This window comes from Staurois parvus, unplaced genomic scaffold (genome assembly GCF_062004578.1).
Source record: "Staurois parvus isolate SC_StPar_1 unplaced genomic scaffold, SC_StPar_1.0 ptg000162l, whole genome shotgun sequence".
Lineage (NCBI taxonomy): Eukaryota > Metazoa > Chordata > Amphibia > Anura > Ranidae > Staurois > Staurois parvus.
The window spans coordinates 4,791,952-4,807,337 of record NW_028317958.1 but is presented as its reverse complement, the minus strand read 5'-3'; the positions used below and the strand labels follow the sequence as shown (position 1 = coordinate 4,807,337).

At 42.1% G+C, this 15,386-nt stretch overlaps 1 protein-coding gene across 1 annotated transcript in view; it reads left to right on the top strand.

The window, feature by feature from the left end:
• The window catches only part of SUCLG2 (succinate-CoA ligase GDP-forming subunit beta), a 339,235-nt gene that overhangs the window by 114,517 nt on the left and 209,332 nt on the right, over positions 1-15,386 (top strand). Inside the window, exons 6-7 of the mRNA XM_089676016.1 lie at positions 5,944-6,033; positions 13,138-13,234. Coding sequence (XP_089532142.1) covers positions 5,944-6,033; positions 13,138-13,234 — 187 coding nt within the window. The remainder of the gene's footprint in view (positions 1-5,943; positions 6,034-13,137; positions 13,235-15,386) is intronic.

Below are 15,386 nucleotides of genomic sequence, written 5' to 3'. Positions count from 1 at the left end.
CTATGATGGAGGGTGGCTAGGGAACTGCTTTTATTTTGGAATAATTGCCATTATGTCAGCCTTGTCTGGTAGCAGCTCTCTCTCTCTTCTTGATGTCCTTTCTCTTCCTCCTATCCATAGGACAAATGTGCTTGTGCTTCCTGACTAAAGAATGGGTAAAATTAAAATGGGTATTTCTGGAATGTTTCTGACATATTATATTCTTGATGTGCTTGTTGTACCATGTACTTGTATTAAAAAATATCCTGTTTGTGTTGTTTCCTTTATGTGAAATACCTTGTGATCCTGCCAGTCCCCCTGCTTTCCTATTTCAAACTGACCACTCTAAATATGGATAGTCCTCCATCACAGTGTGGTCGGTTTTCTGGCTGTGCTGGGAGCATAACCTGCCTGTCCTCCAGTGATCAGACTTGTGTTAACATGGCCCCCTGCACAGCCATTCACTTGGAAGGTCAGTGTACTGCTGTTTCTCCACCTCTAACTCTTTAAGCGCCTTATGCAGCCGAGAGACAAGATAATCACTTGTAAAAAAAAAAAAAAAAAAAAGAAGAAAAAAGTATTTATAATTTTTTATATATACAGTATATACACAAATGTTTTGCCTTTTGGTTTGATTTTAAACTGAATGGGTTGTTTTACAAGGTTTGGGTTCACATCTACTTTAAAGAAGCTGTACATTTTGTCACTAAGAGCCATTCTTCATTTCCAGTTAAGTAACTTTACCCGGGCTGAGATGATATTGTCAGTCTGCTGCAGGATGGTGGGAGCATTCCCTTAGTCTGCTCTCCCCCAGTCCCAGTGCCCAGACTGCAACACTGTAACTGCAAATCACAAGGTGAGGGCTGCAGCAGGGGCTGATCTGTGTCAGACATTTGTGGACATATTTGAAAGCTGCATAAGCAAGAAGTAGATGCTGGACAAAGATGGCGCTCTCCTTTTGGAGGGAATGATGATTAAATTGTCACATTCACACACTCTTAGTAACAACTTTTTATTAACAAGTTTAACTAAAATGCCAAATAATCTAAACCAAAGCTGTTCAGTATAAAACGAAGTACTATGCAATTAAGTAGTGACAAGCTGTTACATGCTTACCTGCAGAAATCTATATATTTATTACACACATGCACTCCTTAAACACCCTGAAAGTCCCATATATATTTAACATTTATAGTTTTTTTCCCCCCATATTAATGACAGGTCTTTTTCAGACTCTTTACATTGAAAAGATCTGGAGGGGTTAATGAGGAATTGCTGTGAGCCTGGTTGTTAAGCAAAGAAGCTAAGAAAAATCTTAAAAGCAAGGCACTGCAGGCTACCGAAGGAATGGGCACACCAGTCAAGTGTTTTATTAATAAAACCAGGTTATGTTCTGATACTTTTAAGCACTTGGTGGAATCGCTGGAAAGATCTTTCTTTACAAAGTGATATTGCAGCGGACAGTATCAGAAGGCTGGCATTGCAGGAGATACATGTGACTGAAAGGTTCCGGCTGATGAGCTACTTGTCGCTGCTAATACAGGGTTTAGAGTAGAGCGGAGAAGGATCAGAGGATTTTTCTTCACTTCACCAGAATAGGAAGTTAGCAGACTTTTTCCAGTGATAACCTATCAGTAACTTTTTTATTTGATTTATTTGAAGGGTCAGTAGGGACATGCAATGTCTCTTCTGCAATAAAATGCCACCAGATGCTAGCTCGCTGTTTCCCCTAATGCTGTAAACTGCGCTGCGCATGTGCCCTTAGCTTGCAGCGCCGGGCCGATCTCTGTGTGATGAGTGGCTCCTGAGCTTGTTCTGGAGTGATGTCATCCCGCACTGGCCAATGAAGACGGCCAAAGACCAGCGCACAGGAGTCATTGCTGGCAGTGGCAAGGTACTGCTGGAAAGGTGAGTATTAGCCCATTTAGTTTCCACTTTAACTGCTTCCCGCCCACCCTATAGTACTATGATGACTGGACGGGATGACATTGTTCTGGAAGGACGTCATAGGACGCATGCGCACATGCTGATCAGTGGTGCGCTCTGTCTCTCGGATACAGCAGATCACCCTTGGCGGTAAGGAGCCAATGATGTAGGATCTTTACCATGTGATTAACTGTATCCAATCACAGCTGATCACATGTAAACAGGAAATGCCAGTTATCAGCTATCCTCTCCTCATGCTGACCACTTGTAAGAAGAGGAGAGCTGGTAAGCTGCAATCTTCAGAGGGGACATCTACACTGATAATCCGTGAAGCCCCATCAGTCCTGCCTTTCAGCGTCCATCAATGCTGCCTCTCATTGCCCATCGGTAATGCCTGTCAAAGACAATCGGTGCCACCTATAAGTGCCTGCTCATCAGTGCTGCCTTTCAGTGCCCATCAGTGATGCCTGTCAAAGCCAATCAGTGCCACCTATCAGTGCCTCCTCATCAGTGCTGCCTTTCAGTGCCCATCAGTGATGCCTGTCAGAGCCCATCAGTGCCTTCTCATCAGTGCTGCCTTTCAGTGTCAATCAATGCTGCCTGTCAAAGCCCATCAGTGCCACCTATCAGTGCCTCCTCATCAGTACCCATCAGTGCTGCCTTTCAGTGCCCATCTGTGATGCCTGTCAGTGCTGTCTGTCAGTGTTGCCTCCTCAGTGCACATCAGTGACGGAGAAAAAGTACGTTTTTACAAAATTAAGGTTTTACAAAATTTTATAACAACTTTTTTCAAAATTTTCAGGCTTTTTTCCTTTGTTTAGCAAACAATAAAAAAAACTCTATATGTCTCAAAAAATTATAAACATTTTGTTTGGGTACAGTGTTGCATAACCACGCAATTGTCATTCAAAGTTCGACAGTGCTGAAAGCTGAAAATTGACCTGGACAGGAAGGGGTGAAAGTGCCCAGTAGGCAAGTGGGTAAATTGCATCTCCAGTATTATACACAAATCAATATGGTAGTAATAAACCCTCAGTGTTTTGTAGCTTAATATATTATAAACAGTAAAATGAACATTCCCCAGTAAACTATTTGTTAAAATACCTCAGCTCTTGTTCCCTGAACTTTTGGTCTTTGCAGGAAAGCATTAACAGCGGACAGTGCAGTCTCCAGTCAGTTTGTTGGTTTGGAAAAGGGAGGAGGAGGGAGGAACAGGGGAGTACCCTGCCATTTTAGGCTCTGGGGCTGTGTATTTCTATTGATTCACACAGTGTAGGGAGACACAACTCTAGTCCTTGCATGCAAGGATGACTCCATAGGATTCTGCATTAGAAAGGAGTCTCCTTGAAACAGGGCAGCAATCATGGCACCAGCTTACACAGGAACATAAACAAGGATTAATAGGTAAAAAGCTGCATACTCAGTGATTAAATCAGCACCAGGGGCGGATTGACCATTTGGAAACTCGGGCACTGCCCCATGGCCCGGGGTCAGTAGGGGGCACCATGAGATGCCCCCGGTACCTTTTTCATTGGCTTTTTTGAGTTTGGGCAAGGACACAGGGGCCCCATGATCCCCTATTGCCCGGGGGCCCCATGAGTTGTCAGTCCGCCCCTGATCAGCACCTGAAAGTGCTTAAAAAATAATGGATATTTAATGATACTAGCCATTTTTACATGCATGTGCAGCCATATAAAATTATCTGTTGGTCCTGCGAGTCCCTTGGCGTTCACAGGATTTCTGGCACAGGCTGACCACGTTTGTTGGTTGCTGCTGAAATCACTGTACATCAAGAAGTCTTGACCACACCTAGTGTTGGCCAGCATGAAAAGCTCCTCAACACCTCCTAGGCTCACTATAGTTGATCACAGGAGGAGAGAGCTTCCAGCTGTGATGTCATTGTGTCTTTAGACCCAGCCACATAGCAGAAGGCATAATGGGGGGCTTGGTAGTCCTGTGACCAATTGAAACATAATAAAATTAGATATTTAGCTGTGTCTTGTTTACTGGTGACATTAACATATAGCAATGTTCAATCGAAAAGACTTGATTGTGTGATTGGTATAAAGCAGTGCTATCTATGTTAAAAAATGTATGTGTGTATATATCTGTTCATTCAAATCTGATTCTCTGCAATTCTGTATGCCAGCTGTCTGGGTACCATGTCTGATATGCTTGAGGTCCTTTTTCCAAAGAATTTTATTTCAAACTTTTTATGGGGTGTCTTTCCTCAACTCTCATAATTGCCCATCTTGGGACTGGCAAGCAGAGTGTGATAACACATGTGCATGGCAAGTTTGTACACATATACTAGGGAAAATAAGACAAGAGCCACTCAACCTACTAGCATGACTTTGGTAGGGTTGTGCAGGGAGGGTAAGCACAGTACCCTAAGCAAATACATACATGCACAGGAAAATCATGCAAACTCCATGCAGATAGTGTCCTTGGCGAATATTCAAACCAAGGACCTCACTGCCCACTTCGAAGAATAGCTGAACTCTCCTTCAAAAATAAATAATAATGGCAACTGCAGATCATACAGAGGCTAGCGTCCTTGGCTGTATAGGAGAGGGCGGGTTATTTCTGCTTTAAATGTGGTGACAGCCAGGGGCGGACTGACAACTCATGGGGCCCCCAGGCAATAGGGGATCATAGGGTCCCTGTGTCTTTGCCCAAACTCAAAAAAGCCTATGAAAAAGGTATCAGGGGCATCTCATGGGGCCCCCTACTGACCTCGGGCCCTCGGGCAGTGCCCGAGTTTCCAAATGGTCAGTCCGCCCCTGGTGACAGCATTAGTTTTCCTTCATCAAACTAAGAACATTTTTAGCCGCTCTAGCAATTGAAAAACAGTATGGGCATGTGGGGCTCCATCCACATGGCCGCATCATTCATTCACAGTTTCCTGAATGAATAGACTACAAGTACTGTCAGCCATTGTGGCAGACTACTTGTAGTTCTCAGTGAACTGTGAGGGTGCTGGTGAGCACTCTTAGTCCATTGATTCTTCCTGACATTCATTAACTGCCTTCCCATACAAGAGGTATGGCTGACAGCTGACTGACAGTCTGCAGGATCCAGGCATTGCACCTGTGATCTGCTGATGGCGAGTGCAATACTTTACAGGTTGCTGTGTAAAAAAAAAATAAATTCACATTTTTTTTACCTGCTAGAAGATGTACATTTTGTTGTTGTTTTTTTTTTTTTATGAAAGACAAACTTTAAAGTCCAACCTGGGTGGCTGCCGTGGTTCCCTCCATAGATACAGTGGGGGAGTGACCTAGGACTGAAAGTGTGTTATTCACAGGACTACTAGTTCAAATAAAAGGGAAAGAATCCTGAAAAAACTGATATAGATTCATCATTTAAGGGCTACTAAGCTGCAATATAAAGTATTGCATTTTTTTTTCAGTTTAGACACGCTTTAAAAAATAAAGTTTTGACAATACTTTAATATTCCATTTTGACCGAAATGTTCCTTTCAGTTGTGAGGACCTTGGCACTCCGATTCTTTTGCTGTACTTTGTAAACTGATTGGATGATCAGAAGTGTTCCTTTCCAGACATTCCATCAGTTCATTTCTAGTTTACAGATTGCCCCTTAGAACACATTTTTCTTGGAATGAAATGTAACAATGAATGTTTTTCAAAGCCAAAACAAAGACCTCTCCCCAAAGCATATTTTGTAATAACACGGCTGGGTCGTGGCATCGGCACAGCAATAAGATTCCGGAGCCTGTCAGAAAAATTAGCAGCTTAATGTTTGTCAAAGCCATCTGCCCAGTAATTAGAAGTGAAAAGCGGTGTCAGATTGTCTTGTCGCTGTGCCACCGTCTTGTTGTGGAAGGACTTCCTTCAAAGCCTGGTGACATAATTATAATGTACCCTTCAGGCACCTGTTACAACTTTGAAATCTTGGCACTGGGGTGCATATTAATTTTTCATTTATCGCTGACTTAAATATTTTTTTCATTCTGCTTAATGACTTTCTCGTCTGACTTACCATTATTTCCGTTTGTCTTTCTTTTTGTTTTAATAGGAGGAAATAGACATATATGAAGGGATAAAAGACAGCCAGGCATTGAGAATGGCAGACAATTTGGGATTCAAAGGACCTCTTCAGCAACAGGTAAGGAAGATGGAGAATCGAGAGGTGCCATCTGGGATGGCTTGATATGTCTTAAGGTAACCATAAACATACTGATTTCAGAACGATTGATTGCAAAATAAACGGATTCTCCATCAATTAAAACTCATCTCCGGGCAAAAAAAAAGTTTATCCATGCAGTGGAACTGTGCCCCCACTGTACGAGTCAACTGCTTGTTTTGTTTAGGGGTAAGGAGAAAGCTTATAGTTGCCCAATCCTTTATTCCAGTGGAAAACCGCCCTCCCCCACGGTCCAGCGGTGGATTGTTCCTGGTCTTAGGGAGCCTGCTCTGGGCTTGATTATGTAAAAAACAGTCCACAACAAGACCGCTGGAGAGTGGGAGTGCTAGACCAGTCTTGTGCTGTGAGTATTGGAGGATGAGGTAAGTAAATATCCTTTCTTCTTTCCCCTAGATAGAAATGAGCACTTAAAGTGGTTGCAAAGACTTGAGGTTTTTTACCTTCACGCATTCTATGCCCTTCTGTGTGCAGCAGTCCCCCCGGCCCCCCTCAAACTTACCCATTTCAGTCCAGCGATGTGCATAAGACTCTCTGCTCCCCCAAGTCTCTCCCTCTTCATTATCTGATACAGCCATTGGCTCCCGCTACTGTCAATCACACCCAGTGAGCCACTGAGGAGAGAGCAGGGGGTGGGGCCGAGCCGCACGCCGTGTATAAATTGGCACACAGAGCACGGACTTGGGAGCAAGCCTGCCCGGGTGCCCCCATAGCAAGCTGCTTGCTTTGGGGGCACTAGGCAGAAAGGAGGGGCCAGGAGTGCCAGTGGTGGACCCCAGAAGAGGATTGGGGCTGCTCTATGCAAAATCATTGCATAGAGCAGGTATGTATAACATGTTTGTTGTTGTGTTTTTTTTTTTGTTTTTTTTTAAAGTGCATTTAATTTCACTTTAACCCATGCAGTGCAGGCACAGCCCATTGCATGAGTGAACTTTTTTTTTGCCTGGAAATGGGCTTTAAAATATTGACATAGCCCACTTTTCCACGCTGTTCAATCAAAGCATGCTTTGCATTCATGGAGAAAATCCAAAGCATTCTCTGAATGGCGCTCATGCCGAGTGTTCACAATGCAGCGGGGCAGCTGTTCAGCACAGGACTCAGAAGCCAGTGGAGAGCACTGGAGCAGTGGTGTCTTCTACAGTGATTTCCAGATTATAGAGGGATCTCACAGGTATGGTATATGCCAGGGGCGGACTGACAACTCATGGGGCCCCCGGGCAATAGGGGATCATGGGGCCCCTGTGTCCTTGCCCAAACTCAAAAAAGCCTATGAAAAAGGTACCAGTGGCATCTCATGGGGCCCCCTACTGACCCTGGGCCCTCGGGCAGTGCCCGAGTTTCCAAATGGTCAGTCCCCCCCTGGTATATGCATAGTTACATCGGTCCAAGGTGCAGTAATGTATTTACTGTATGTAAGAAAAGCCACACCTGGAATCCTGCTTCAAAAATTTTAAATAATGACCAACAGGTTCTTCTTCAAGCCAATACTTGCAGCAGCTTATAATTCCCTCCATTCAGTACTGCAAACAAGGCAATGCCCTGTGTAAGCTGTGCTTACACAGGGCTGAGGATTGTCTCCCTGACTCGTAAGTAGCCAGTCAGCAGTCCCCAGTGCAGTCACATACTACCCCCAAATCTGGAAGTACGTCTGGCAGTAAAAGGTGTGTGTGTGTGTAAACTACTGCAGATCCTGCATTAAAGTAAACTTGTGTTGCTGTGCTGACGCAAATTACAGGTGTGCTCTAAAGCAAAACTCCACCAAAAAAAAAATATTTTATAGCTAATTTAAAGATTAAATAAAAAGCTTCTGCTGTAATTCTCACCTTGAATTCTTAGTTGTCCTCACTGTATTTACTTTCTGCCACTTGATGTCCTTAGTCTTCTAGGTTGAGTGACAGCCAGCTTCATTCAACCCCCTGCCTCTGGGCCAAGGTTGTCCTGGACCTACCCACAGCTTGTGACTAGACAATTGCAGGAAAAGCAGCACATTGATTAGTTCACCTTTCTGTCTCTCTGCTTAATCCTCCTATAAGCATGTTACTTGTCTACACATGAACTTGTTGGTGTTTGTACTACTTCCTTCTCTCACGCTGAGTACACTGCATTAACTACATGAGGCCGACACCAGGTCACATTCAGATGCTTACATTTAAATAAAATATATGTATTGACAATTAAAGAGGTGCATTTGTGTGTTTTATATCTGCCTAGAGTTCAGCTTTAAGGTAAAGTGTCATATTGTCCTTACTAGTTCAGGAAAAATAGCACTGGACCCATAAGGTTATCTTATTGATATTTCTATCCCAAAGAATTTATTGTAAATAATCTGATTCCTGGGCAAGAGGCTTCTACACCTCAGAAAATCTCCACAGTCTCCTTGGGTTGTAGTGTAATGTAACAAAATAATTGATGCGCCCCATCAATGTTAAAAGGTCCAGATACAACTTTATTCGTATGAAAGCCAGGGGGAGAATCCAAATGTTCTTCAACTTATTTTGGGGGTCCAAAGATGCCCCCTCCATTAGGGATAGAAAAAAAACATATGGACATCTCCATATCAATACAACTTCAATACAATATTCCCTCCTCAGGGTCATAATTAAAACCAAACGTCAAATAGCCAATATTATTGAATGTATTCAAATTAAATGTCAAGGAACATTTAATGGATAATTCTTTAATAATTGATTATCCCTTCAGTGTTACTTGACATTAATTTTCAGAAATCCAATAATATTCGCTATTGAGCATTTGGTTTTAACTATGACCCTGAGGAGGGGGTATTGTATTGATATGGAAATGTCCTTATGTTATTTCTAGCTCAGATATAGGATGAATCTTTGAACCCCCGAAATGCATTGGTGACTTTTTGGATTGACCCCCTGATTTTTATTGGAGGTATGGCACTGCAGTTTTCATTCTTGTTATAGTGTCCTTACCATCTGTGTCCCCAAGGTGGGTATTTCCTCTCCCTGTACAAAATGACAGCACAGGATGTGAGGAAAATCTTCCTATCAGAGACAGTAGTAAAAACCTAAAAAAGGATCTTTTATTGCCTTCTCTCCATTAGAAAATGTTCACTTCCAGTTACATAGACCACACAGAAAGTGATAGGATATTTCTCCAACTGAGATGGCCAAAACAATTTGACAAACCTGTCATTTAAAAAAATAAAATAAAACGTTTTACTGTAGCATTTTAATATAGGTTGGCTTTATCTACAGTTTGCTGATCTAGTAGAACATTATGCACACAAGTCAGGTTACCGCAGTGCAAGACTTCATAATGAAGCAACCTTGTTGGGAGATGCATCTCCATCAGAGAGCGGTTATCTCATGTCAGGAGTGCATTTAAACCACAACACATCAATAACCTAAGTGTTATTACGCCCAACAAGTCAGCCTTAAACAATTGGAATCAGCGAGCAGTTTGGATGACACATTCCAGGGGATGGATACATCTGCTGCTGTGCTTCTGTTTCCCCCAGCCTGCCCTCATATCCTCCTATATCAGTCGTGGGTTTTTTTGGTACGTTTTCACTTTGGGAATATGAATACAAGAACAGAAATTTTTACTGTTCACAAACATGCAAGTAGCAGTGTACTGTGTATTGTTCATCTAATGGATGATTTAATCTATCTCTGTATGCCAGGTTTATTACAGAGCTGAGTAAAACTTTATTTTCGATATGTTTGTAATAACTGCCTTTTTTTTCGGTTGATATTACAGTTGTAGGTACATTTCAGTTTATCACTTCCTCCTGATATCCATGAACCAACAGCGTACTTAAAAAAAAAAAAAAAAATCATATTGCCTAGCTGCAAAAGTTAAATGGAAAATTATGAACTTAAAGGGTTAGTTCACCTTTACAGAAAAATGTAAAGGTGAGCGAAGACCAGACATCTTTCTTCCCCCTGGTCCCCGCTGCACGTATCACCAGGGATGCTGAGCTGTCAGGGCTCATGCAACTGCTCCATTGGTTTAGGGATTTGAAATCCCTGCTCTTCTTCCTCTTCTCTGTGCAGCGCTTCTGGGATGGACCAGATTGATTGTGATTGGTCAGTGTCGTCACAGTGAATCTCTCTAGTACGTCCCGAAAGCACTGCACAAATAAGAGGCTGAGGAGCAGGGATTTTAATTCCCCAGACTGCTGGACCAGTTGCGGGAGCCCTGACAGTTCATCATCGAAGGAGATAAGTAGAGCAGGGTGGGGGGAGGGGTGTGTGGTCTTAGTTCACCTTTACATTTTATACACTTATAACACTTTAAGTTGACGATTTTACATTCTAGCTAGGTTTTACCTTTTGCAGCAAGGCAACATGATCACTTTAATAAAAGTTATTTTTAAGTATGCTGTTGGTTCATGGGCATCAAAGCAAGAAGCGATAAACTGAAACTTAGCTATCGCTGTAATATCAATGGAAAAAAAGACCGCTATTACAAGCATATTGAAAACTTACCTCACCGGAGGTAAGTACAGTGGGACCAGGGAAGGCATGTGGAAGGGTGTATGGTGTTGGTTCACCTTTACATTTGTTATGTAAAGGTGAACTGACGCATTAATTGGCTGTCTAGTTGCTGAGGAGTTAAGTCTCCATTTGTTTCCAGAAATATCGGCACTGCTATTATCCGACATGTCTGTGTGACATGTCAGATAGGATGTCCCACATTGCTTACTCTGGTTCCTCCTACCGGCTGTTTAATCCATACAGGACACAGCGAATGACAAGGAACACACTATCTGACTCAAGGAACACACTAATCGACACATCTGGAAATAGCACATAGCAGCACCTATAGATTTAGCTCCTCTCTTCCAGAAAGGTATGTTTTGGGAACCATTCACATATCATCATTCTTGCATTGCATTAGGGAAGCCCATTTATTTTGAATGCACAAGAGTGAACAAAAATACCTGCATCATTTTTTTTTCAGATGCAGCACACCGCAACACATGGTAGTGGGTTACCGTGTGTTGCGGTGTGCTGGAACGCATGTTCATTAGGGCTGCATTGCCTTAGTGCGCTGGGGTTCCCTTCAGACTGGCACTGCAACACATTAATATGCATTGTGGTACAATACGCATTACTACAATGCAAAACGTATTCTTTTAAAGGCTGGCCAGCTTTTAACCTTTGCAGCAATATGACTACTTGCTTTGAAGGCAACCTGTGCTGAAACAAATATGGAAGCTGCTGCTGAACTCCAGATGCTGGTTGTCTGACTGTAATGTTGATCCTGGAGCTTCATTACTTTTTGAATAAGTGGCCCAGAGAAAATATGAGGTTCAGTAGATCTGACTTTACTTGCTACATACTTGGTTTTGGTTCCGTGGCTCAAAGTTTTAAGCTGGGGGGACAGCATGGCAAGGGGAGTAGTATTTTCATAATAAAGTCATTATTGGCAAACTGCATATTATCGACACAAGTTTCCTTAAAAGCCCAACCCTGGGAGATTTGAAAATTATCACCTGCGGTAGAGCTGCACCTACACTGGAAGCTGAATTCTAGGCAGATATAAGAAAAAAATAATATATAAACTCCAAGGATCAGGGCCCTCCTATCCCTCTTGTATTGAACTGTATTGTTGCTGTATTGTCTCCTGTTATATTGTAAAGCTCTGAGCAAACTGTTGGCGCTATATAAATCCTGTATAATAATAATAAACTCATTAGAAAATCATATATTTTTTCAAATGCAACTAAAATCTTTTTTTCGTAATAGCCTTTTGTTTAGCAGTTCAGTCAGGATGAATGAGGTTCAATACTTTGAAAGGTTCAATTCATCAATATGCTGCTGCTTCTTCATTGTCCAGTCACATCCTGGGGGCAATCACAGTCAAAGCTGATATTTGATTTTGCTGGCAAAACCACCCGACAATTTCTTATATTTCACGGGAAGTCAATTTGTGATATGGGGGCTCCCACTTTTTTCTAAAATGTTATATTATGGAGAATTTAATGGGAAGCACGTGAACACACAGAGGTAAGGCTTTGTTCACATCTGTTTGTGTCAGGAATGTGCTCAAAATCGCAATTTTTTTACTGATGTGTACAGAAGCACTCTGCCTTTAGTATACGCACATCAGTATATCTTTATTTGCTAATGACACCCTCATGCATCTGTTGTCACGTGCATTTCCACACAGTACCGCAGCACCATGTGGTTTGGTGCAGTGCAATTTTGAGAAAAGTTCAGAGACTTATTTTGTGCATTTTTCGCTCGTAGGACAGCCCATTGAAATAAATGGGCTGCCCTACATGCTACGCACAGGAACATTTATGTGCTCTATCGCACCTGTATGGTCTGAATGGAGCCTAACACCCAAAACTCCCACATGGTTAGGAATTATAGCCAGGAAACCTTACTGTTGGAAGAATCGAAAACATCTTGATAAACGGGTAGTTGACCAGGTTTCATAAAGGCAAATTGATCACTTTTGTGTGCACTTTACTGTACCCAATGATGAGGCTGCTACCATTGATAGTACTGAGCTCTGTGGCAGTCTAATTGAACACGCCTTAGCAGAAGCAAGTAAAATACAAGATGTAGCCTAGTTGTATGCACAGACTTGTATACACACTACACCCTGGACATTGCATTGCCTATAGGAGGCAGAATGTTAAGTTGCTGCAAACAGAATCATCAATAAAAACATTATTCAAATTTAAAAAAAAACCAGTTTGGCTGCATTAATCTGCATGTAATTCTGCACAGAGCATTCACTCATGCTCTTGGCGAAGAGTATTTTTGAATGATTAGCAAAACTCACTTATAATAGCAAAGAAATGTTATTTTTGTTAATTAAAACTTGCAGGCAATCACGCTACTATTTAACAAGACATTAATCAGTATATAATTTTGTGAACTAATATTCAGTTCGGTGCAGCCTTGCGTTGTGATAACTCTTTTATAAGCTTGCGTTAAATCAGAGGTACAATTTATCCTCCGTTTTTTCCTCTTTTTAAATCCTCATTTGTAATGCTTTCGAGTGTGTTATGGAACAATTTTATATTTCATATAAGACTCATCCTTTCCACACGGTGTAATTGTGTTTAATGAAATGCAGGCCGCCGATCAGATTAAGAAGCTGTATGAGCTCTTTCTGAAAGTCGATGCCACTCAGGTTGAAGTGAACCCCTTCGGTGAGACTCCGGAAGGACAAGGTGAGAAGGAACAATTGTTTAATTGTGTTTTCCAAATCATCACGATTTCTGTCCTTGGAGTACTGAACATTACAGTAAATTGGATTATTTTGTTATTGCTTAAAGATATCAAGCAGAGTATATATGAGGGGTTCTTGATTTGTATGCAAGTTCATATTCGCTAAAAGTCGTTCATTCCATCATTAAAAACTTTCAGAAGAGCTTGCGAAGATATAGCAAGGTTCCTATCACTGAAGTCCCTGGGTCATCTCTTCTCCTTGACATTTGGTGAAAATATAAATACTACAAAAAACTAAATAACATCCGCGCTCAGGCCCTTAAAAATATAATAATGTAGCAGCTGGAAAAATTTATCACCAATATAAAGCATCAAAATAAATGCAGCGCTAATAATTGTTAATGTCCATAGGTAAAAATGAAAAGTCCACATAAAAAAAGAAGTGTTCCAGAAAGAAAGTCTGAGAACCGTCTCTGTAGAGATTCACACACCACAGTGGTAGGGCCAATCCGCTTACTGGACCACAGTGACCCCCACTGTATAGAGCAGGGGTGGGCAAACTTTTTGACTTGAGGGCCGCAATGGGTTCATATATTGGACCCGGGGGCCGGACCAAGAGTAGATGAATGATGTGTATGTGTCATCCATAGTAAGTATAGTAATATTCCCCCATAGTAAGCATAGTAATTCATCCCCCATATAGTAATTCATCCCCCATATAGTAATTCATCCCCCATAGTAATTCATCCCCCATATAGTAATTCATCCCCCCTATAGTAATTCATCCCCATATTCCCCTGTGTCAATTTACTTACCTTTGCTCTGCTCGTTCCTCTCGCCGTGTTCCCGCGCCGCTCTGGTCTTCAGGGCGGACTGTGAGAGGAGCCTAGCTCCCCTCACGTTCGTCACGCTGCCCCGCCTACACACATCCTGACAGCCAATGTATCACGCTCCACGGGCCGCATTAAAAGGTCCGCTGGGCCGTATACGGCCCGCGGGCCGTAGTTTGCCCATTGCTGGTATAGAGCGTCAGTTGCACTTAAAGATGTAAAGATCCCAGGCACCACAGATCCATCATCACCACACTGGGGTGTGGGGTGATCTCCCACATATGGATACACTCAAATATAGAGACGTCTGGCTGTCCTGTCCAGAGGATCTGCAAAAGCATCCAAAATGATCTTCACGTACACACTGATCATTTCCCTCAGAAGCAGTGGAGTCAGATCTCATAAAAACATCCTCCATGCAGTAATTTTGTAACATGCTTTAATGAAAAGCTAATAAAATCACATCAATCAGTTGATGATGAAATACGTGGCCATCTTTGAAAAATTTTATATGTGCAATTCTCTGTACACATGTGAGGGTGTCTTGAGAAATATGCACCCATTTGGCCAAAAGGGCATTTGTAAGGTCAGATACTGATGCTGGATGAGAAGATCTGGCTTGCAATTGCTATCCTCTCAAAAGTGTTCAGCAGGGATGAGGTCAGGCCACTCGCTCTCTCCACACTAGACTTTGTGGAGATGGCTTTGTTCACATGGGCACAGTCTTGCTGGAAAAGAGAAGGGCCTTGACCAAAATGTTGCCACAAGGTTGGAATTGCACAATGTGTCTTTGTATGCTGTAGTATTAACAGTATTCTTCACTGGAATCTCCTGAACTCAGTACCTTTGAATGGTGTTCACATGCTTTTGGCCATGCAGGTTACATATTTTAGTAAGCTTTCTTACAGGGCACAGCCATCAAGCGCTAGAACTTTCAAATCTGTCACCGTGCAGGAGGAAATAATAGAAAAATTAATTCACTCCAGTGTCAGACTTTCCCTTTGCTTCTTTTGATCTATCCTCCTCCTCTGTGTGCTTTATTTCATGTTTCCACCAGAGATCATCTAGAAGTTTAGATGATCCCCAGCTTGAAAAAAATGTTTTTTAGGTTTTTAAAGATTCCTGAGCAGTATTTAACGGTAAAGTATTCAGAACACTCACCAATGCGGAGAAAAGACACCAATCATAAACATGGAAAGATAAAAAACAAATTAGGAGCTGTGTAGGTATAGGTCTCCACACCACTGTGTCATAGCTGTCAAACATATTGTTTACTTGTGTGGAGTAATAAAACTGCATGATTGCCGGCTTCCAGTGATCTTAA